The sequence below is a fragment of the Prinia subflava genome, chromosome 23 (genome assembly GCF_021018805.1).
Source record: "Prinia subflava isolate CZ2003 ecotype Zambia chromosome 23, Cam_Psub_1.2, whole genome shotgun sequence".
NCBI classification, from domain to species: Eukaryota; Metazoa; Chordata; class Aves; order Passeriformes; family Cisticolidae; genus Prinia; species Prinia subflava.
The window spans coordinates 2073857-2098328 of NC_086269.1; the positions used below are offsets into that span (position 1 = coordinate 2073857).

The 24472-nt window shown below is 53.5% G+C and overlaps 1 protein-coding gene across 2 annotated transcripts in view; it reads right to left on the reverse strand.

Annotated features, from left to right (window-relative positions):
- Positions 1-6533: 6533 nt before the first annotated feature.
- NFASC (neurofascin) overlaps positions 6534-24472 on the reverse strand; it is an 86868-nt gene continuing 68929 nt past the window's right edge. For both annotated transcript variants that reach the window (XM_063418284.1, XM_063418285.1), the window contains exons 26-29: positions 23956-24111; positions 17744-17875; positions 15476-15545; positions 6534-10212 (exon numbers count right to left, since the gene is read on the reverse strand). In XM_063418284.1, the coding sequence (XP_063274354.1) occupies positions 9981-10212; positions 15476-15545; positions 17744-17875; positions 23956-24111 (590 nt within the window). In that variant the 3' untranslated portion in view covers positions 6534-9980. The remainder of the gene's footprint in view (positions 10213-15475; positions 15546-17743; positions 17876-23955; positions 24112-24472) is intronic.

The following is a 24472-nucleotide window of genomic DNA, read 5'->3' on the forward strand; positions in this document are numbered from 1 at the left end:
CCGTTTTCTGGAGTTTTTGGGAATTCTGAGTCACTCCTTGGAAAGCTCAGTTTTTTCTGGGAAGTTTGGGATGCGCTGCTGAGCGAAGCGAGAGGTTTTTTGGGGTTTTGTCGCTGCTCTAAACCCCAAACATCCAGCCTGGAGAGGTTCAGCTTTTGCTCCTAAATCTCCTGCAGGACCCCTGCGCCCTCAGAATTCCTCATGGATCCGCCTGGGAGGAGCAGGGCCGAGCCCGGGCTTTGGGAAAGCCTCGGGATCTCTGTGAGCTGCGGGATGCGGAGGCTGCTGCCTCCCATCCTCACAGCAACCGGTGTTTCCCGGGAGAGGCTCGATCCCCCGGGAACACCGCCCGGTCCCGCCGCGGGAATGACGCCGGGGGCTGGCGGGAGCTGGGGCCAGCCCGGGGGAGCTTTGGGGTGGGCGTGGGTGGGGTGAGGAGGGAGCTGGGGGAGTTTGAAGGCGCTAGAAGGAGCCCCAGGGAGCTCCCCCAGCTTTCCCTGCCCCCGGCTGCGCCCCCATCCCAGCGCCCATCCCTCCGGGAGTGGGAACAGAGGGGCGCCCCGATTGTGGGGTGCCCCCCCTGCCCACGGGGAGTGGGGTGGGGATGGAGCCGTGGCTTTGCACGGGATCCCTGGAGCAGCCCCGAGTGCCCCTGGCGCAGCCCCAGACACACAACCCCCCCCGAGCACCCCCAAATCCCCCCCTCCCCCGGGATGTGCCCTCAGGAGGGCGAATTGGGCCCCCCCAGGGCGTTCCTGGCTCTCCCTCCCTGCTCCGGAGGCTCCGGGGCTGCTCGGGGCTCTGCCGGCTCATTCTGGGGGTGCTGAAGGAGTTTTGGGGCAGCAGGACCCCCCTGTGGACCTCCCCCCTCCCCAGCACGTCGGAGATGCCCGACCCCAGCAGCGCGCTCCCGAAGCGCCTCGGGCCCCAACGCGCCTGGAAAAACCTCGCGACAATCGCTGAGAACCCAAATATTCCCCGATTATTATTATAATATATATATATATATTTTTTTTTTTCCTCCAGAGACATTTCTGCTGACAGCCGCCCTGACCTCGGCCCCCAGCGCCGCCACAAGTGCCACCTCCGCGGTGCCACCCCACTGCCCCCACCTCCACCCCCGGCTCCTCTCCAGGATACCCAAACCACCCCCAGCTCCCGTCCCCGACCCCGCGGGACCCCGCAGCGTCCCCGCGGCCGGAGCGGAGCCGGGGGTGATGCCCGGAGCCCCGTTCACCCCTCCGGGATGCTTCAGAGCGGCACGGAGCGCTTACCTGGAGCGGGAGGGCTGCGTGGGCATGGGCCGGGGGCCCGCGGGGCCTGGCGGCTGCCGGGGGCTGCGCTGCGAGGCAGCGCTGGGCTGGTGGCTGGCCGAGAGTGGATGTGTGCGCCCGGAGCCACTGCAGCATCTCTGCATTAGGATGTGCTCCTCCCTCTCCTCCCTCCTTGCGTGCGCGCTCCCTCGCTCGCTGCCAACCGCCGCGCCGCTCCCCGGAGACGCGGAATTGGTATTTTATTTATTTTTTTAATTTTTTTTTCCTCCTCCATCCCGCCGCCCCCCCTCCTCTCCACCTCCCCCCCTGCTTTTACCTCGCTTGCCACAGCGCAAGGAGCGGGCGGGCAAAGGCAGAGCGGCTAGGGCATCATCATCATCATCATCACCATCATCATCATCATCACCATGCATAATTCATCCCGCGGCCTCTCCCGCCTGCTGCGCCCACCGGAGGAGCCCCCGGGGCTGCTGCCGCCCCTGGGGCCGGAGCAGGTGCGGGGCCGGGGGGCGCCGAGCCCCTCGCTGTGGGGAGGGGGCAGCCCCAGCGCCCCCCAGCCCTGTGCGCGCACCCCCCGTGCCTGAATATACCCGCGGATTACACAATCGATCCGTAATGATACAATCCATCCGCGATATCCCTGGATTTCTGTGGATATCCCTGGATTTCTGTGGATATCCCTGGATTTCTGTGGACACCCGAGGATGCGATTCGCGCGCGGCAAAATTTGGGGAAGTTCCGGCTGGCGAAGGTGGTCCCCGACCCTCGGACGGGGATTCCTCACAGTGACAGAGCGGGGGGGTGGCAGAGCGGCCACCTCTGGGTCACCTGTGTGTCACCTTTGGGTCACTTTTGGGGTTTTTGGGTGCGCCCAAAGTCGCTTCTGGCCTCGGCTGTGCCCGAGGGGCGCAGGGTCTGCCCCAGGGGGCTGCACCCAGCTCTCCGGGAGGGTCCGAGTGACACGGGGGGTGTGACAGGGACACCCCGGGACCCCCGGCGGTGCGGGGTTGCCCGTGCTGGGGGGTCGCAGCCGGGCTGTGGGAACGGAGGGTTTGGGATGTGCCAGGGACCCTCCGTCCCTCCCCAGCTCCAGCCCGGACCTGCCCGGGGTGTGCCGAGCGCGGCGGGCGCCGGGGCTGGCCGCAGGTTAATGGGCTGCAATTACACAGGAGTAATTAAGGCATTAGTGTCTGTATCGATTGGAAAAGCTCCCGGGGAGGAGGGGGGGCGGTGTCGCTGCCCCTCGCGCGGTTTGTCCCGGTTTGGGCTCCCCGCTGGCGGTTTTGGGGTGAGAAAGGAGGAGCAGGGAGGGGATGGATGGGGGGGAGTCCAGGGGAGGGGACGAGTCCTGTCCTGTCCCAGGGGAGGGAGGGGGACCTGCCCTTTGTCCCCTCCCTTTGTGCCTCTGCCAGGGTGGCTCTGCAGGTGACAAGGACAGCAGGACAGCAGCGACAACCCCCGGGGCGGGGGGAGGCGGCTCTGGGAGGAACCCCCTGGATATTCCCAGCTCCAGCAGGGAAAACTCAGCCATGGGAATGGGCAACAGGCTGGAGCTGCCTCCCGGAGGAGGAGGAGGGAACCCGGCATCGATCCCGTCCTGAGGTCGGGGACGACGCGGTGTCACTGCCGGGCCACCAAGAGGGACAAGTGACAACGAGCGCGTGTGGCCCGGATCGATCCCGAGGACCAGCACGATCCCGCCGCTGCTCCGGGAGGGATGAAATCCCGGCGGGAATGCTGGAAGAAGCCCGAGGAGAGGCTCAGGCCTCGGGCTCGGTGCTTCCAGCGGCTGCGGGCGGCGGGAATGGGGGACTGGAGGAGCCCCTGGTTCCGGCCAGATGGAATTCCCGCCCCAGCAATTCCACAATTCCACAATTTCATCCCTCCGTGGGGCACGGGCAGAGCTCTTGGGGTGCCCCCATCGCGCTGGGGACGTCTCCGCTGGGCAAAAAGCGCATTTCCCCCTCTGCGCTGTTCCTGGAAATGCTGGGCAGGGGGCGGGAGGAGCCCCGGCTGCGGCAGAGAGCACTCAGCCCTTCATCCTCTTAGCCGGGCCCGCCGCAATTATACCTTAATTAACCAAATTACTCCGCCGCTCCCCCTCCTTTCAGCCCCTTCTCCGCCCCGGGGAGCCGCTGCCGGGAGCACTCCGGGGCCTCGGGGCAGGAAGGGCCAGGAGAGAGGGATGGAATGCCAGGAATGGGGGGCTGGGGCCAATCCCGCATTTTCTGAGCCCTGGGAGCTTCTCCCTCTGCGCTTCCCGAGGTTTTGGGGGCTGAATGTGGTGCTGGAGAGGGTCCAGAGCTGCCCCTGAGCATCCTCCTTTCCTGGCCAGGGAAGGAATTTTGGGAATTCCAACAATCGGACACCGCTGCTTTTCCCTCTTGGAATTTCGGGAATGACTCTGGGGCTCAGCAGGAGTTTTGAACCATGTTTTATTATATGTTTAGTGTTTTCTCTATACAAAAAAAAAATCCAGTCTTTTCTTTTTTTACAGTGATTCAAAAAAAAAAAAAAAAAAAGATATCTGAGTAGTTTGGCCTTCTCTCATCTCTCATGCAGTTGGTTTAGAAGTCCTTAAATTAAACCCTTTTCTTTTCCCCTTCTAGTCCATAAATCTCGCTGGAAACTGAATTTTTTACAGCCACAGCTTTACATTTCTCACTGGAACAGGTGGGGTTAACGCAAAGGTGGTGGTTTTTCTTCTCTGTTTTTATTTTATTTTATTTTTATGTTTTTTTGCTTTTAAAAAAAAGGCAAATAAATGCACAGGATACTTGAGACCAGCCGGGAGATTGGACAGAGAGGACGGACGGGTCACGAGATATTTACAAACTGAATTAAAACAAAACATTCCCGGTACTTTCTGTCGGATGTGAGAGGGAGGAACGGACATTTAAAATGATATTTCAGAGGGAGGACTCTGGTCTGGGGGTCTGACACGGGATTTTGGGGATCTCACATGGAATTTTGGGATGTTGACGGAATTTCAGGGGTTTGACATGGAATTTTGAGGGGTTGACATGGAAGTTTGGGGGTCTGACAGAATTTTAGGAGGTTAACACAGAATTTTGGGTGTTTGACATGGAATTTGTGGGTCTGACAGAATTTTCCAGGTTAGACATGGAATCTGAGAGTTTGACACTGAATTTTGGGGGTCTGACAAAGAATTTGAAGGTTGGACATGGAATCTGAGGGTTTGATATGGAATTTGGGGAGTCTGACATGAAATTTTGGTGGATCTGACATAGAATTTGGGGCTTTGACATGAATTTATGTGCTTTGACGTGGAATTTCGGGGTTCACACAGAATTTTGGGCGTCTGACACGGGGTTTAGACGGTGCTGAACATCCAAACACTCACGCCCGACGCGGGGACACAGAGACACAGGCGAGGGGCGCTACTGATGCCGTGGGTGGCGTTGTGAGGACCAGAAAAGCTTCGTTATTCTCATTAATAAAACAGCTTTTAGTGCAAGAAATAGGAGGTGTCTCTCTTTTTGTCTTTTTTTTTTCCCTTAATAAGGTTTTTTTTTATTATTGCTTAACTGAAATCTTGGTTGCTGCAGGTACATGGAAAGCCTGGGCCAAGGAGGTGACGTCGAGGAGGTGACGTCGAGGAGGTGACGTCGAGGAGGTGACATCGCAGGTGGTGATGTCGAGGAGGTGAGGTCGAGGAGGTGACACTGAGGAGGTGACATTGAGGAGGTGACATCGAGGAGATGACGTCGAGGTGGTGACGTCGAGGAGGTGACATCGAGGAGATGACGTCGAAGTGGTGACGTCAAGGAGGTGACATTGAGGAGGTGACGTCGAGGAGGTGACATCGAGGAGGTGACATTGAGGAGGTGACGTCGAGGAGGTGACATCGAGGAGGTGACATCAAGGAGATGACGTCGAGGTGGTGACGTCAAGGAGGTGACATCGCAGGTGGTGATGTCGAAGAGGTGAGGTCGAGGAGGTGACATCAAAGAGGTGACATCGCAGGTGGCACTCGCAACTCTGCTGGGACCCGTGCGACGAGGAGAGGGTTTGGGATGTGCTGGGATGGATGATGGCTTGGGATGTGCCGGGAAAAGTTGGTGGCATGGCCAGAGCGAGCGTGGTGGCCCTGGGTGACACCGCCCAGCTGTCCCCCGGCTACTGCTGGATCTCCGGGATCATCGGTGGCACCTGGATTTGGGATCTGTCACCTCCGGGAGGGCAATGCTGGCAGCAGGGACAGCACGTCCTGGTGTGCGGTTGGGTTTGTCCGAGCAGGATTTGGGGGTTTGGACCGAAATTCCGGCTTTTCCCGATGGTTTTGTGCCTCCGGCTGCGGTGTCACCTCAGGGAGAACGGGAGCAGCCTCTGGATCAGGGAAGCCCAGCGGTGTCCTGGTATCCCGAATTCCTGGTGTTCCTGCCAGCTGTCCCAAGGGTGGGTGCCAGGGAGGTCCCTGGAACTGGGATGGAGATTGGATTCATCCCCAGGACACGGATGTGGAGTTGGCTCGGAATGTTGTAGGAACAGGATAAATCCACACATTTGGGGTTGAGCTCAGGTCCTGAGAGTGCCTGAATTTGGGGTCTGGTGCTGGAATTGGGGGTCTGGCTCTCAAATTTGGGGTCTGGTGCTGCAATTTGTGGTTTGGTGCTGGAATTTGGGGTCTGGTGCTGGAATTGGGGGTCTGGTGCTGGAATTTGGGGTCTAGCTCTGGGATTTGGGGTCTGGTGTTGGAGTTTTGGGTCTGGCTCTTCCCTTTTTATGGGAATGAGAGGTTGGCTCCTCATTTAAACCCTTGCTGAAGAAAAGGTTCTTTCTTCTGGAGAACTGGAAGTGTTCCCTGCCCCAGAGAGGTTGTGCAGATCCCAGGGAGGGATTGTTGTCCCTTTTTTTTGGAATGGGAGCATCCCTGCTAATCCTGGGGGTCACCACAGGAATCAGGACAGGAGGTGACTGGAATGTCCCCTCTGGAGAGGGGATGGAGCCGGGAATGGGATCAGGATCAGGGTGGGGAAGACCCCCAGCACCACAAATCTTCTTGTGGGTTCTCCATCCATCCATCCATCCATCCATCCATCCATCCATCCATCCATCCATCCATCCATCCATCCATCCACCCATCCATCCATCCATCCATCCACCCACCCATCCATCCATCCCTCCCTCCCTCCCTCCATCCACCCATCCATCCATCCATCCATCCATCCATCCATCCATCCATCCATCCATCCATCCATCCATCCATCCATCCATCCATCCATCCATCCATCCATCCATCCATCCATCCATCCCTCATCCATCTCCCTCTCCAAGGACACTCCCAGGACATGGTGTGGGTCCATCCCATCCCTGTCTGGTTTTTGGGATCTCTGGGATCACCCTGTGAAAGTTTGGGGTCAGGGCTTTCTCAAACTTTACTCCAAGGAGTAAAAGAGGAGAAGCTTGGGATGAGGTTTTAACCTGAATTTTCTCTGAGCTCCAAAACTCCAGGGGGGAAATTTTGAAGAAATGTCAGAATTTTTGCTAAACCTTAAAAATGTTGAGTAATTTTTACACCAAGCTGAGACAGGGCTGTGAGTGACTGACACCGAGCTGTTTGTCCACCTCTGCATCTCCCCCCTCTTCTCGTTACTCAGAGCAACCTTGGGGTAGGACTGGGAATTTCATGAGGAAATTTGGGATAAGGTTGGGCAGAGTCCAGCTCCTTCCCCAAAGGGATGAGGTGGTTCAGGAATCCGGGTTTTAATGGGAATGGCACATCATGGATACCCAACACGGACCTGTGCCAGCAATCCTGGCCTCATTTCCAGAGGTTTGGAGATGTTTTGTGCTCCCTGTCAGCAGCCAGGACTGGGAGTGCTGGGAAGATCCCAGATCCAGAGGCTGGATTTGTTTCCCATACCCAGCGGTGCTTGGCCAGGGAGTTGCCCAAACTCAGCTGGGAGTTGGGAATGGGTTGGGAATGGGATTGTCCCCATCCCAGGAGCTCTGTCACCTTTGGGAATGGGATTGTCCTCATGCCCAGGGGCGGTGTCACCTTTGGGAATGGGATTGTCCCCATCCCAGGGGCGGTGTCACCTTTGGGAATGGGATTGTTCCCATCCCAGGGGTGGTGTCACCTTTGGGAATGGGATTGTCCCCATCCCAGGGGCGGTGTCACCTTTGGGAATGGGATTGTCCCCATCCCAGGGGCGGTGTCACCTTTGGGAATGGGATTGTCCCCAACCCAGGGGTGGTGTCACCTTGGGGGGGGCGGTGTCACCTTTGGGAATGGGATCATCCCCATCCCAGGGGCTCTGTCACCTTTGGGAATGGGATTGTCCCTATCCCAGGGGCTCTGTCACCTTTGGGGATAGGACTGTCCCCATCCCAGGGCAGTGTCACCTTTGGCCTGGGGGGTGTTTTCCTAAAAGCGGGATGGAATTCCGGGAGTTCCCATCCCGAACGGGATGGGCGGCAGGAGCGGGGTCGGGGCGTGGCTGTGTCCACACTGAGGGTCACAACGGGGCTGTCCCTGCCAGGGGACACGGCTGGAGGGGGTGACAGACACGGGACATCCCTGGGACAGCCCCCCCTGCTTTAGGAGGGGGCTCTGCCTCTCAACCCCGACCCAAACCCTGGAATTCCTTTGCCGTTGGTTTCATGGAACAATTTGGATGGGAAGGGACCTTTTAAGGTCCCCAAATCCAACCCCACGAGCTCCATCTTCACCCCACGTTTGACCTATCAGAGAAGACGACCAAGATAAATGATAATTATTATTTTAAGGAAGGCATTTGCATCGGATTAATTTGCATCCATCTCTCGTGTCAGCCCCGTCCGGGCTCTTCCCAGGATCCATCGGGATGTGGCGAAGTCCCTCTCCACAATCCAGAGCAGTGGGAGTATCCGTGTCACCAACGTGTCTCCAAAGCAGAAAGAATAACTGCACGAATCCCGTTGCATCCCAGCCAAAAAAACCTCCATCCTCCTCAGGAAAAATAAAAAAGAAACGAAAGGAAAATCCGTCCGAAAATCCATTTTTTTTCCGAAAGAAACCCGATCTCTCTTTCTCTCTCCGCGAAGGTACCTTTGGTTTCAAAAGTGCAGGAAGTGGGAGGATTCACGGGACGCAGTCCGTTGGGAATCCCTGCCTTCTACCCTGATCCGTGCTGGGAGAGCTGGGAACGCTCCCAGATATCCCATTCCTACTGCTCGGGCGGATCCGAGGCCGTGGGGGGCGCGGAAGCGGAGCGGGAAGAGAATCCTTGGAGTGACTCCCAAGCTGTGTAAGGCATGTGAGGGAGCGCTCAGGGAGGGTGGCTGGAAATCCTGGGAGTCTCCAGGCGGGATGGGGGTCCCACGGTGGCTTGGCTGAGTGCTGGAGTGGGGAAAGGCCACTGTCAGAAAGGAGGAGGGGGTTTGGTGGGAAAAACAGCGTCCGTCCGGCTCATCCCGGTGCCTGCCGAGGTGTGGATCCCAGTCCGGTGTTCCTTCCTCGTGGTGTGGCCCTGAATCCTTCAGGGAATCCTCCACCTCATCCCCAGGGGTTTTTCCATCCTCACCAGCTCGCTTGGATTATTTTTATGTTAATCGTTCTGATCTCTTCGTCCTGTTCTGATCCCGCTCCTGCTTCCAGGCCCTCTTTGCTACATAGGATTTATGGAGTTGCCTTGGAAAGAGAGCAGGCGTGGGGTGGGGGGCAGCTCCCCCCAAAATCCCTACAAAGCAAATTTAAACCCAAAAAGGTTTTTTCTGCAGCGCTGTAACCCCGGGCTTGGCAGGGGAGAGGCTCCTCCTGAATCCCAGAAATTCCTCCACAACCTCTTCTCCTCCCAGGATGCTCCGGAGCTCGGTGGGAATGGGGGATGAGCTCCCTGTGGGTTTTCCCAGCCTCAGCCAGGACAAATCCTGGTGCTGAGGGAGGTGGTGGGGACCTGCTCTTCCCTGCATAGGTTTTTTCAGGAGGGAGGGGTTTGGGGAGAGGTTATGGGCAAGGTGCTGCCGTGAGGATGGACGGCTCAATAATCCGGCGTTTTCACCCCAAAAATCCACCCCTTTCCTCCTTCCATGCCTTTGCTCTGCCCAGGCCCCTCTCACCCCTCTTCCCTCCCCGAAATTCTTCGATTTCTTTCCCCCCTCCCCTCTGATCCAGAACCTTCCTGGAAAAAATTAAACCCAAAAAAGTTGGAGCTCCCTCCTAAAAGAACAAAAAAACCCTCGGGCAGCCGAGCCCAACACGGGGCCCCTCCGGACAGGCCCTGAGGCAGCCCCAAAAAGGAGGAGCAACCCCAAAAAGGAGGAGCAACCCCAAAAAGGAGGAGCAACCCCAAAAATGAGGAGAAACCCCAAAAAGGAGGAGCAACCCCATAACTGGGGAGCAGCTTGAGCATCTCCTCCCCTCCAGCCGCTCTGGCTCAGCCCCGATTCCCACTCCGGCTCCCGCCCCGCGCGTCCCTTGCCGTTGGCTCGTTTGCTAAGGATAAATGGCATCGGCGGCCGCCTGGGCTGCCTCTTTGCTTGGAAATTTTTTTTTTCTTTTTTTCCTTTTTTTTTGGAATTTTTTTTTGCTATTTTTAATTTTTTTTCTCTATTTTTGCTTTGTTTGTTTGTTTGCTTTAAATCCTCGTTTGATTCCCTTTCCTGTCGGAGGCAGCGGCGGCGGCGGCTGCCGGCGGAACCCCGCGGCCGCTCCGAACCCCTCGGGCTGTGGGTGGTTTTTTTCCCCGGCGTTTTTTTTTGCTATGCCAAGGAATAAATGGCATTGACGGGGGACGTGGCCTCGGAGCTCTCGTTGCCCTCGGTCTCCTCTTTGTCCTTCTTGACCGTGTACTGGCCGATGAAGGAGCCGTCCTCGTTGAACTGGCCCTCGCCCCCTTCTCCGTAGTCCACCAAGCTGTCGTCGCTCTCCTGCTGCTTTATCGTCCCGTCCAGCGAGGTCTGGCTGTTGGGAAGAGGTTTGTTGTCTTCATCGCTGGCAGCAGAAGACAGACAGACACGGCAAGGGTTGAGAAACGGGGCCGAAAACCTTCCCCCGAGGGATGGAGATCCTAAATCAATCCGCAGCGGGGACACGGCTCGGCAGAGCCCTGAATAACGGGGGCTCGTCCGGGTGTGGGAGGAGGGTTGGGGAATGTGGGAGGGGAAGGTGGTTGGGATCTTTGAACACCCAATTTTTGTGATTTTCAACTCAAAAATCAAATTTCTTAACCTCATTTTCCTCGTCTCAATTTTCTCAAACCTCGGTTTCCTCATCTCGATTCCTTTACCTCAGTTCCTTCATCATAATTTCAAAATCTCAATTTCTTAACCTCGATTTCTTCCTCTCAGTTTCTTACTCTCAAACTCTTATTCTCAATTTCATATTCTCAGTTTCTTAACTTCAACTTCTTTCTCTCAATTTGTTACTCTCAGTCTATAAATCTCATTTTTTTTTAACCCCAATTCATTAATATCAGTTCTTTACTCTCAATTTCTAAACCTCAGTTTCTAAATCTTAATTTTTTAACCTCCATTTCTTGCCCTCGATTTCTTAACCTCAATACTCCACCCAAAACTTGGATCAATGGGGCTGGATGAACATCAGGAATATTCTTTCCTTTGATTTAAACCCTTTGATTTTCTTTCATTGCTTGGAGTCTTTCTCTCTCAGTGTTTTGGCCCCCCTTGGTAACCTGGTTTAGTGGTTTATTCCCAGATTTCCATGAGAAAACACAGTTTTTCCTTGAAAAAAAACACATTTTTTTCTTGGAACACATGGTTTTTCCTTAAAAAAATGCAGTTTTTCCTTGAAAAAACATAGTTCTCCTTGAAAAACCCCATTTTTTTCTTGGAAAACAGTTTTTCCTTGGAAAAAAAAATGCAGTTTTTCCTTGAAAAATGAATTTTTTTCTTGGAAACCACAGTTTTTCCTTGAAAAAACAACATGCAATGGGGGGCATTGTGAGGGGACACTTTTAGGATGCCAAGTTTTGTGCAGTTTCCAAAACTCCTGGGAATTTACCTTTCCCAGTTTATTTTTGGGCATTTTTCCTTGCTCAATTTGGGTTTTTCTCCTTTTCACTAAAAGCCAGGTCACTAAAAAATAGAGTTTGATCCAAAAGGGGAAAAAAAAAAATCACTTTAAAGAATTCCTTTGAACCAAAATCAAACCAGAGAAAAGCTGGTTTTCCTTTTCCAGGAAGGCGGGGATTTGCATCCTATAAATTGAGATATTTTGGGAAGGATGAGAGTGGATTGCTCTAAATTGATATAAAAATTAATTTTTTTATATCAACTATTCCTTAGTTCATATAATATCTGTCTCATATACATATTCATGAAGATATCCCTGAAATATTTGTCCTGCCACCTCCATTCCTGTCTTTTTCCAGTTGTTTTTTTAGCTTGGGATTTGCCAGGCTCGCTCCACTCCATTCCTTTATTTTCCTTAAAACTGGTGAAAATTTTGGGATTTTTTTCATTTTGCTTGGGCTCTTGAGTGGCGCAAGTCATTAATTTTCCCTCATTTCATGGGATTAATTCTCACTCATTCCATGGGATTCATCAGCTCCCTGAAGTGGGAGAGGAATTCGGGATCCCACCGTGGCTTTCCGAGGGGTTTCCTTGGATCAGCGCTTTGGGAGTTCAATGATAACACAACCCAAATATTTGAGATTTTCTGTTAACTTGGCATCACAACAAAAAAAATTAATTTGTTAGCTCCGGAAGCAGCTTTTTTTTTGGGGGGAGAAAAATTAGGAATAACTCAGTGTGGAAGCAGGACTGGTTAGAAAGCCCCAAAACCGCCGAGCGGAGAGCGGCAAAACGCAGATCCTCAATTCCCAACGCCCCTTCCCAATTTTTGGGGGGCAGCTCAAGCCCAATCCGGAGCCGGATCATCCCTAACAGGGGGGTTTGAGGCACCAAATCCCCTCTGGGAATGCATTCCTGGAGAATTCCCGCTGGTTTTACCTCTCTCCAGGGCCGTTTATCGGGTTACAGCGTTAGGAGCGAGCAGCGGTTTTCTGTCAGCTCCCGGCGGGATCTAAAATGGATTTCTGGGAGCGCGGCTGAGCCGGGCATTGGGGAATCGGAGTGCCCAGATGGGAATCACGTGGGAGATGATCTGAATCCCACAAATCATCGGGAATGGGGGAGGCTGGAGCCGGAGGGAGGATTTTCGGGACTAAGAGTGGGCAGATTGGTCAGGATCCAGTGGTTTTGGCTCGTGTCCCTCGTCCCCATCCCCTGGGATGCACTTTTTCTTGGAAAACAACAGTTTTTCCTTGAAAAAACACAATTTTCCCTTGAAAATCCATGGGTTTTTTTCTTGGAAAAACCCACACGCATTCCCAAGTTCAATCCTGCTCCACCAGGAGGGATCAGCAGCTGGAGCTGGGGGGGTCTGGGTGGATTTGGGGGGTACATCCAGCCCACGGAGCAATTCCAAGCAGGATCTGACTCTCCGGAAGCCCCGACGGCAGCGGGAATTAGAGGGATCGTGTTTAATGTGTTAGGCAGGGACGTGGGAACGGGCACGGGGAGGTTTTGGCCGTGAAGAAATCAACGGGAAGGGGGGAGGAAGGAAGGAAGGAAAATAAAATTCCCAAAAAAGCGGAATGTGCCGGACTTCTGGCAGCACGAGGTCCTACCTTTCAAGAGACCTTCACGGTCCATGTGGATAGACCAGGTGAAAAGGAGGAGAAGGAATGGGAATAAAACAGAGAGAAGCAGAAAGAGCCTGATCAGAGAGAGAAATGAGGAGGTTCTGCATTCACAGGGGCAGTGCTACGACCAAAAATATAAAAAAAATGGGAATTGTGGCCTCGTTATACCAAATGGATCCGGGAGAACTGTTCCAGGCGGGATCAGCCTCCTTGGGATCCCCCAGGATGCCATCCCAGCATGGAAAGGGCCATCCAAGAAGGGCTGGGGGTGATGTCCAGGGGACACTGGTGGCTCTGGGGACACGAGTGCAGCAGGACAAGGGTGGCTCGGTTCACCCCAGCGTCCTGCTGGGATTCCTTGGAATGTCCCTATGGATAAACCTACTCCTTCCCAGAGCTTTTCCAGAACTTTCCTCCCTCATGAGGCTCCTGGCACAGTTCCGTGTCCTCCCCTCTCGCTGCCTGCTGAGGTGTCCCCTCCTGGCAAGTGGCACTGCCTGCACTTTGTCACCTGTGCCCTTATCCTGGATATCCTGACTGGGAATCCGAGCCCTGAATCCACTCGGCTTCCCCTTCCCGGCATCCGGAGTTTCCAGCCGCCTCCCCACGGAACAGCAGCACGGAACATTTGGTATAATGAGGCACCGGCACCATGGAACGCTGCCCGCGGATAACGATCCCGGCTCGGGAAGGAGCTTGGGAACGCCGTTATCCCGGGATGGGAGCGGAGATGGGATGTCGGGATGAGGAGCTCGCAGAGCGGCATGCACGGGGCGCTGGGGATGTGAGGGTGACGAGGACGCAGCAGCCATGCCGCAGGGAGGAGGGGACGGGAGCCGGGATGGGCTCGATTCCCGCCCTTCCCTGAAATCCCAAATGCTGCCGCTCCCGGAGCCCGGCCCCGCGAGCAGCCCCGAGCTCCATCAGCCAACAGCTCCCGTCTCTGGCTTCACCTTCCCCTCTGCCTCCCAGAGGGAAAAATTCTGGAATTCTCCCAGGAATCCTGGTGTTCCTCAGAGGGAACAGCCCCTGGCAAAGTTTGTGGGTTTATGGCTTTTTTTGGTTTGTTCTTATAAAATTGGGGTTCTTTTCTCCTCCTTGTTTATTCCATAAAACTCACGGATTCCATCCCAGAGTTTTATTGTCCTTCCACCAACTCCTGCCTTCCCCTTGGAGATTTTGGGGCTGTCCATGAAAGTCAGAGCTCTAGCAGAGCAGAAGGATGAAGGATTCACCTCAATCCTTCCCCCTGACTGGAAGGAAACACCCAAATGTCCCAAATCCTCTCGGCTGCCAGGTGAGCCCTGACAGTGGGACCTGCTCCCACTCCCGGGAAATCACAGAGAACTGGGAATGCTTGGGAAGCTCCTGTGCCTTTCTGACACATCTCAGGAATTTTCCTGGAGGGGAAAAAGGCTCTGCTGCTCTTTAAGGGCGACGTTCGCGTGCGAAGAGTGGGATGGAGCCGGGGAAGTCGGAGAGGTTCCGGTTGAATCCCTGCTGGAGCCCTCACGGGGGTTTTGGTGGGATCGTGTGGGGCTGGAGCAGAGGCAGACCCCAAATCCTTCCCCTTTCCTGCTGCCAGGGCTGATCCCAACAAAACTTTGGGCATTTATCCCATGGATCCTCCTTTATGGGAAGGAGAGGGGCTGAGCTGTGGGGTGAGACTCCAGAAATACCCTCAGGCTGCTACAGAGTTTGAGTTTTTGGGGTGGTTTTTGGGATTTTATGTATTAGGAGTTCCATTAGGGTCACTCTGCTCCTGGTGGGAGCTCCCCCAGGGAGCTGATCCCAGAATCCCAGCTCTGCCCAGCCTGATCCCAGCAGAACTTTGGGCATTTCTCTCATGGATCCTTCTTTGGGATGCTTCAGAAATCCCCTCAGGCTGCTACAAATTTTTGAGTTTTGGGGTGATTTTTGGAGTTTTCTGTGTTAGGAGTTCCATTAGGGTCGCGCTGCTCCTGGTGGGAGCTGTCTCAGGGAGCTGATCCCAGAATCCCAGCTCTGCCCAGCCTGATCCCAACAGAACTTTGGGCATTCCCCCTTTAGGACACTCCAGAAATCGCCTCAGGCTGCTGCAAAGTTTGGGGTTTTGGGGTGATTTTGGGAGTTTTCTGTGTTAGGAGTTCCATTAGGGTCACTCTGCTCCTGGTGGGAGCTGTCTGATCCCAGAATTCTGATCCCAGAATCCCAGCTCTGCCCAGACTGATCCCAACAGAACTTTGGGCATTTCCCCTTTAGGACACTCCAGAAATCCCCTCTAGGCTGCTGCAGAGTTTGGGTTTTTTGGGGGTGTTTTTTGGGATTTCCTGTGTCAGCAATTCCACTGGGGTTGGTTCACTCCACTGGGAGCTGTCCAAGGTGGCCGATTCCAGAATCCCGGGAAAACCAGGCGGAACCCCACAACCCCGCGACTCCGGCGGCGTTTTGGGAGCGGATTCCTTCGGGAATGACAGCGGGAAGGCGGCAGGAGGAGGAGAGGGGGGACGGGGGTCGTTCCGGGGGGGTTGTGGCACCACGGGGTGGGGGAGGGGGCAGTGATGGTGGGGGAGGGGCTGATGGGGGCTCGGACATTCCATGGGGTCCTACCTGTAGTCGAAGGATCCGTCCTCCACGTTCTTGTCCTCGGGGTTGAGGTGCTCGTCCTTGTTGTCCCGCACTGCGAAGGAGCAGAGCCCTCCCAGTTAAACCAGTAAGGATTGAAGGGTTTGGAAATGGGGAGGGGCTGGGGAAGGGTCCCGGGGTGGGGAAGGGATCGGGCAGGTGAAAACGGCACCGGGGAGAGGTTACAAGGGGGTTACAAAGGGTTTGCAAAGGGTTTGTAAAGGGTTTACAAAGGGGTTGCAAAGGGGTTACAAGGGCGTTACAAAGGGTTTGTAAAGGGTTTGTAAAGTGAAAAAGGGGTTGAAAAGGGTTTGTGAGGGGTTTAAAAAGGGTTTACAAAGGGATTGCAAAGGGTTTGAAAAGGGTTTACAAAGGGGTTGCAAAGGGGTTACAAGGGGGTTACAAAGGGTTTGTAAAGTGAAAAAGGGTTTGCAAAGGGTTGGTGAGGGGTTTAAAAAGGATTTACAAAGGGATTACAAAGGGGTTAAAAAGGGGTTACAAAGGGCTTGCAATGGGGTTGCAATAGGGTTACAAAGGGTTTGTAAAGTGAAAAAAGGTTTGCAAAGCGTTGGTGAGGGGTTTAAAAAGGGTTTACAAAGGGGTTGCAAAGGGTTTACAAAGGGTTTGTAAAGTGAAAAGGTTTGAAAAGGGTTGGTGAAGTGTTTACAAGGGGTTTACAAAAGGTTTGCAAAGGGTCTCTAAAGGGTTTATAAGGGCCAGAAAAGGGTTTGAAAAGGGTTTACAAAGGGTTTACAAAGGGTTTGCGAAAGGGTTGCAAAGGACTCGGCTGTGATGACACAGCGAGAGGAGGTTTTAATTGTAGACTTAATTTGAAGAAATTATTTTGAGTTTATGTCTTAAAATGATGAATTATAAGCTTATCATAGATGAGAAATAAATAATAATATTGTAAAGAAATTATCAATACATTTTATGTGAATAAGCACATGTAAATAACAATAAAGAAAAAATAAAATCAGGCTTCTCATAAATCTATAAATATAAAATTTATATATAAAACTGTGTGAAAATATGTTTATAAATTTATATAAGAAACTATTTATCAATTTAAAAGTATAAAAATTATATATCCACGAATTCATGACTAATAAATTCCAACTCCAGAGGGATAAACCCCTCACAATCCCAATTCTCCAACACCCGGATTAACCTCCAGAATCTCGGACCTGTTTAGACCTTGGGAATGCCCATTCCCAGCTCTCACCTCGATATTTCCCAACACTGGATTATCCTGGACCTGTTAAATTTTGGGAATGCCCATTCCTGGCCCTCACCTGGATATTCCCCACCCCTGGATGAACCCAAAGAATCCCAGACCTATTCAAATTTTGGGAATGGCCATTCCCATTCTCACCTGGATGAACCCCAAGAATCCTGGACTTATTTAAATTTTGGGAATGGCCATTCCCATTCTCACCTGGATTTTCCCCATCCTTGGACAATCCCCAAGAATCTCAGACCCATTCAAATTTTGGGAACGCCATTCCCATTCTCACTTGGGTATTCCCCACTCCTGGATGAATCCTGGATCCATTCAAATTTTGGGAACTCCCATTCCCATTCTCACCTGGATACTTCCCACCACTGGACGATCCCAAAGAATCCCAGACCTATTTAAATTTTGGGAATGGCCATTCCCATTCTCACTTGGATATTCCCCATTTCTGGATGAATCCCGGACCTATTCAAATTTTGGGAATGCCCATTCCCATTCTCACCCAGATATTCCCCACCCCGGACAATCCCCAAGAATCCCAGACTTATTCAAATTTTGGGAATGGCCATTCCCATTCTCACCTGGATATTCCCCACTCCTGGATGAATCTTGGACCTATTTAAATTTTGGGAATGGCCATTCCCATTCTCACCTGGATATTCCCTGCTCCTGGATGAATTCCAGACCTATTCAAATTTTGGGAATGCCCATTTCCATTCTCACCTGGATATTTCCCACCCCTGGATGAACCCAAAGAATCCCGGATCTATTTAAATTTTGGGAACGCCCATTCCCATCCTCACCTGGATATTCCCCACTCCTGGATGAATCCCGGATCTATTTAAATTTTGGGAACACCCATTCCCACCCTCACCTGGATATTCCCCACTCCTGGATGAATCCCGGACCCATTTAAATTTTGGGAACACCCATTCCCACCCTCACCTGGATATTCCCCACTCCTGGATGAATCCCGGACCCATTTAAATTTTGGGAACGCCCATTCCCACCCTCACCTGGATACTTCCCGCCGCGGCTCCTCTTGATGAAGCAGACGATGAGGAGGATGAGCACGAGGAGGGCGATGGCGCACATGAGGCCGATGAACCAGCCCTGCGTGGCGATGTCCACCTGGTTCTTGGTGTAGGCTGCGGAAAAGCGGGAAAATATTCCTAAGGAACAGAGCAAACCGTGCAGGGGATGGAGGAAGAGAAATTCAGGGAGCTGCGTTGGGAATTTTCTTCAGTTTGGGCGTGTCTGGGTGCGTGGTTGAGGTTGTAGCTCAGGGGTTTGTGAGTTTTTGGTGGTTTCTTGGTGATTTTTTGGTGATTTTTGGTGATTTTTGGTGATTTTTGGTGGTGTTTTATTGATGATTTTTTGATGGGGGTTTTTGGTGTTTTCTTGATGCTTCATTGGGTTTTTTGTAGAGGTTTTTTGTGGAGGTTTTGTGGGGGTTTTACAGTGTTTGGTTGTTTTTGGTGGTTTATTGGTGCTTTCAGTGGTTTTGGGTTTTTTCTGTGATTTTTTGGGGTGTTTTTGATGGTTTTTGGTGGGGTTTCGGTGGTTTTGTCATGGGTTTTTTTAATAGTGAAAAATAAAATCAGTTTTATCAGGAACTACAAACAGCTAAAGGGCCCAACAGAAAGGAAAACCTGGGAAAAGGGAATTGCAAATCAAACTGAAGGAAGCTGAGGAAGGAATTTATTTGATGGAATTTGCTGCATCCAAAAACTGCCCTGGGTGTGGGAAGATCCAAGAGAAACATTCCCAAGTCCTGCTGTCCTGGGATTTTGGGCAGCACCGCTGGATGAGGGGATTGCTGAGTTCTGAGGGTTCATTGGAAGCCTTGAACTGGGATGAACTGGGATGAACTGGGATGGACTGGTGTCCCTGCAGAGGTGACAGAGGTGGCTCTTCTGCCACCACCACCCTGCTCCTGCTGCCTTTGGTGGCCACCGAAGGTCTCGGGGCTGGGGAGGGCCTGGTGGAAACCCCCCAAGACCTGGGAAAAAGTGGGAATATCTTGGAATGACACTGGGAATGCCAACAGGAATGACACGGATCCAACCCTGGAGTCCAGGGATTTTGGGCAGCACTGGTGGATCAGGGAATCAGGAATCGCCCAGCCCTGAGGGTTCATTGGCAGCCCTGAACTGGGATGGACTGGGATGAACTGGGATGAACTGGAGCGTAGAGGGGTCTGATAACTCCAAGTGTTTTCTCCTGGAGCGAATTCCTGCTCCCAGCGCCTTCCCAAGGCTCCTGCCTGTTCATGGGATGAATTCCAAGGCTGTTCCCATCCTCCAGCCCCTGTGTCCTCCCCGCCATTCCCTGACTCCCGGCTCGCAGCTCTCCCACACGGTCAGACAGGCAAATCCACGGCCTAAAAATAGCTCCAAGGCTGCCTTTTCCAGCTTCTCCTTGGAATTCAGCGAGGCAGAGGAGAAAATAACCTTCAGCACAGCGGAGGGGCTGGATTTATCCAAGCTGAGGGAAAACTGAGGCGTTCCAGGTGGGAATGTGGGATAATTCCCAATCAGTGTGAGACTGGGATGATCCCGGGGTGGTTGGGATGGGATTGGGAATGGGGATGGGCAGGAGAGAGCTGGGAGCATCCTGAAAATCTGGCAAGAAAAAAGATGGATAAAGAAAACAGGGAGCAGCCTTGCCTTAATGTGTTGGGAGAGAAAGGATCCTGGAGGAGAGGCAGCAAGGGGAAAAAATGGGTTGGATTGGCAAAAATTCCTGACCCGCAGAATTTCAGGGATCAAACTGTGCTTAATCCATTGGAATTGAGGCCAAGAGAAGAAGAGCTTTCCTCGGGATGAAATCCGGGGAATTACAGGTGAACCTTGACAAGGAAATTCGGATTAAAGAGGAGAATGACTCGGAGGAGAACCTTTGCTCAAGGAGTGATGCTGAACCCAGAATGTTTTGGGGATTTTGGGCAGCACTGAGAGGGGAAGGAGCTGCCTGATGCTTCCTGTGGCTCCAACATTCCCAAATCCCACATTTCCTTGATCCCAAACTGAGCTCCGGAGTCCTCAAGGATGAGCTTTTAGATGGAGAGAATGAGATGACGACAAAGACATGGATTCAATTATCCAAGTCCTTGGGAAGGGAAGCTTGGGGATGGAAAAATGTCCATGAACAGTGATGGGAGGGGATTTTTCCAGGGACAAACAAGGGAGTCTTCAAAATGTGAAATTCCAGAGAAGCCTGAGAGGAGGGATGGGGGTTGGAGCTGGGTTTGGAAAGGAGGGAGGATTTTAAATCCCGAGTCCCCAGGAGATCTCACAGGAGGACGAGGGCACTGCCTGTAGGTAGGGGAAAATTCCCATCCTTCCCAAAAAGGGGGGACAAATCCATCCTTTCCAAAAAAGGGGAGATAAATCCATCCTTCCCAAAAAGGGGGGATAAATCCATCCTTCCCAAAAAAGTGAGGATAAATCCGTCCTTCCCAAAAAGGGGGGATAAATCCATCCTTCCCAAAAAGGGGGGATAAATCCATCCTTTCCAAAAAAGGGGGGATAAATCCACCCTTTCCAAAAAAGTGAGGATAAATCCACCCTTCCCAAAAAGGGGGGGATAAATCCATCCTTCCCAAAAAAGTGAGGATAAATCCGTCCTTCCCAAAAAGGGGGGATAAATCCACCCTTCTCAAAAAGGGGGGATAAATCCATCCTTCCCAAAAAGGGGGGATAAATCCGTCCTTCCCAAAAAAAGCAACACTTGAGGACCAAATCAAACTCCCTGCCAAGGTGGATTTGGAGTAAACAAGTGTCACTCAGGAAGGAAGGTTTGAAGCCCGTGGCTGTCCCAGGGGATTTTGTGATTTGCTTTAAGGTGAGGCCAACCTCAAGGGAAAACGGGAAAGCAGCTGCAGCATCCGACAGGTCCTGATTGGAATTGCAGGTGCAGAGCCTTTTTAAAATATTAATTAATGATAATTTTGTGTCAGAAAATCCGTTAGCTAAGAGGCATCATTGACGTGTCAGGAGCAGAGCTCAGCTCCACCGAGATGTTGTCTTGGATTGCAAAAGAGATCTGTGGGTTTGAAAAGTCCCCTCTGGTCCAGCCTTGTGTGATCCTATTCCCAGAATCCCGGGATCAGTGAGGGTGGAAAATCCCTCTGGGATCATCGAGTACGAGCTGTGCCCGGTGCCCGCCCTGAGCACTCAGTGCCACCTCCAGGGACGGGCACTCCAAACCTCCCCGGGCACTTCCAAGGCCTGAGCGCCCTTTCCATGAGGAAATTCCTGCTGCTGCCCACCCTGAGCCTGCCCTGGCACAGCCTGAGGCCGTTCCCTCTCCTCCTGTCCCTGTGCCCTGGGATGAGATCCCAAATCCCCCCCGGCTGCCCCCTCCTGTCAGGAGCTGTGCAGAGCCAGAAATTCCCCCTGAGCCTCCTTTTCTCCAGGCTGAGCCCCTTCCCAGCTCCCTCAGGACCCTCCAGACCCTTCCCCAGCTCCCTCAGGACCCTCCAGACCCTTCCCCAGCTCCCTCAGGATCCTCCAGACCCTTCCCCAGCTCCCTCAGGATCCTCCAGACCCTTCCCCAGCTCCCTCAGGATCCTCCAGACCCTTCCCCAGCTCCCTCAGGATCCTCCAGACCCTTCCCCAGCTCCCTCAGGATCCTCCAGACCCTTCCCCAGCTCCCCCAGGATCCTCCAGACCCTTCCCCAGCTCCCTCAGGATCCTCCAGACCCTTCCCCAGCTCCCCCAGGATCCTCCAGACCCTTCCCCAGCTCCCCCAGGATCCTCCAGACCCTTCTCCATTTCCTTCCCTTCCCTGGACACTCTTCCCAGTGTTAGGACAAGTCGAGAAACCCATTTATTTATTTAAAATTTAGCAGCCCTCCTTCTACTCTGCTGTTTCTGTCATTTCCAAGTGCCCTTTGCTACTGGGAGGAATTTTGTCATCTTAATGAGCTGCCAGTTAATCAGGAGCAAAATCAGAACCCGGCCTCCTGCGGGGGAATATTCCTTATTTATCTGCCCCCAGCCTGAAGAAACCTTTAGAACAACGATTTACAAGATATTAAAATAAAACCCCAGACCCCTAAAACTGCTCGGCTCCTTTTTATCCAAAGCATTCCCGATGCCATGGGATTGTCAGCGGGGGCCTGGCGCTTGTGTCAGCAGCATCCAGCCAGGAGAGAAATGGATGTGGAGCGTTTATTCCTGCAGGGAAGGCGACGGCTCCGTGCATCCCACAGGGCTCAGGTCAGCACCAGCCTCAGTCCCGGGGATAAAGGTGGCTCCGTGCCTTATTCTCCGTGAAAATATCAGTAGGAACCTCTCAATTATGGAAAATACATGCAGAGTCTTCCCAGCAGGAATCAGCCAAGGATATTGTGCTTTTTTTCCCTGTTTTCTATTTTTTTTTTAATGATTCCCGGCTCCTTGCTGTCCCCTCCATCACCCCACGGATCCCAAGGTGGGGGAAAAGCAGGGGAGGAAGGAAAAGAGACGGGTCCAGGTTGGGAATGGTTTTCCAGAGGGATAAACTGGTTATTCAGAGGGATAAAATCGTTATCCACAGGGATAACTGCCATGGTGGGGTGGGAGCTGACGGAAATCCAGGAACTGAAACAAACCCGGGGATTTAACCCAACACTGGAGCTGTGCTGGGAGGGCTCTGGCTCCAAAATCTGCTCGGATGGGATCAGAATATTCCAGAGGCTGCTGTGCTGTGGATTGTCTCAATCCCGGAGCAGTTTGGGGACAGAGCCGAGGGCAGCCCTCACTGGGGGTTTGTCAGCCTTGGGCAGGGTTGGACACTCCAGAGCCACCTGGATGTGGCACCTGGGGACACGGTGGCCTTGGCAGTGCCAGGGAGCGGTGGGACTCGACGATGGCAGAGGTTTTTCCAACGTTAATTCCATGGAACACCAGCAGCCGCCACCTGTCCCTGCCAGGGAATTACCCGGTGATATTCCAGATTTTCTGACAGTTTTGGATGTGCACAGGAGGTGTGGGGAGCTCTGCTCCCCAATTCCCACAGCTCTCTCTCTCTGGGATTCCCATTTTCCTTCTGCCACTCCTGGCAGAGCCAGGATTTTGCTAAAGCTTCCCATCCTATGGCTGGAGCTGATCAAAACCATTTTAATTCCTTGGAAATTCCCAGCTCTACACGGTCAGGGAGGCTGCTCCAGTATTTCCTGCTCTGTGGAATTCCAGCAGAGTGGAACTGACAGGAGCTGTGCACAGATCCCTGTGGAAAAGCCGCGGGTGGATACGGAGGGATTTGGGGCTGTTTGGATTCACTGGGAATCGTCGGGAGGGAACGGCGGAGTTTTACAAACGCATAAAGCTCCTGTGGGACAAAGGCGGGTGGGAAATGGGAGAATCCACAACGAGGAAGACGTGGAAACCACACGGATACAAAGCCCGGAAAACTCCACAAAAAGCGCCAGAGGAGACATCCCAGGAGTGTGGAAATCCCTGGGGATCCTCTTGTGCCACCACCACATTCCCACTCCCAATCCTGCATCCCATCGGTGACATCTCATTGTTCCCCAGAGTCCCAACGAGCAGAAAGGGGCCACAAGCAGAGGCTGTGACAACACCAACGCGCTCTCCTCCCTTTCCTTCATTCCAAGGAATCCCCATCCTGAGGGATCCCCATCCCGAGGGATCCCCATCCCGAGGGATCCCCATCCTGAGGGATCCCCATCCAAAGGGATCCCCATCCAAAGGGATCCCCATCCCGAGGGATCCCCATCCAAAGGGATCCCCATCCAAAGGGATCCCCATCCCGAGGGATCCCCATCCTGAGGGATCCCCATCCAAAGGAATCCCCATCCAAAGGAATCCCCATCCAAAGGGATCCCCATCCTGAGGGATCCCCATCCAAAGGGATCCCCATCCAAAGGGATCCCCATCCCGAGGGATCCCCATCCTGAGGGATCCCCATCCAAAGGAATCCCCATCCAAAGGGATCCCCATCCTGAGGGATCCCCATCCAAAGGGATCCCCATCCAAAGGGATCCCCATCCCGAGGAATCCCCATCCAAAGGGATCCCCATCCCTTCCTGGGATTCTCCTCCTCCGTGCAACGCCTGGGTTGAGAAACGCCGAGAGCTGAGGGTGGCGGGATGAGGGATTTCCATGCAGCCACGGCCAAAGCGCCATGGGGACGGCTGGGCCATGCCGGGGCCATGCTGGGGACACGCCGGGGACACGCCGGGGACACTCTGGGGACACGCGGCCGACGCCTGTCTCACCTGAGCTGGTGGTAAAGGTAATGTACGAGTGCTCGCTGGGGTGGGACCATATGGGGAACACCCACAGCTTGTACATCATCCCCGGCGTCAGATCCGCCAGCTGCACCGAGGACGGGCCCTGAGCCTTAACGGGGATTGATCTCTCTGTCTTGTTACCTGGGGAACAGAAACCGCACATCAAACCCCGCCCGGACACCCCGCGGGGACACCGGGGACACCGCGGCCCAGGCGCGGGGCTGGCCGGGAACGACGCGGCTCCGGGGCAGGGAGCTGCTGGTTTGGGGTTGGTGCTGAGCCAAGGAGCTGCTGGTTTGGGGTCGGTACCAATGCCAGGAGCTGCTGGTTTGGGGTCACAATACCAGGGACAAGGAGCTGCTGGTTTGGGGTCATCACTTTGGGAATAAGGAGCTGCTGGTTTGGGATAGGTACCCAAACAAAGGAGCTGCTGGTTTAGGATCATTTCCTGAGCCAAGGGTTTGCTGGTTTGGGGTCACTGCCCTGGGGACAAGGAACTGCT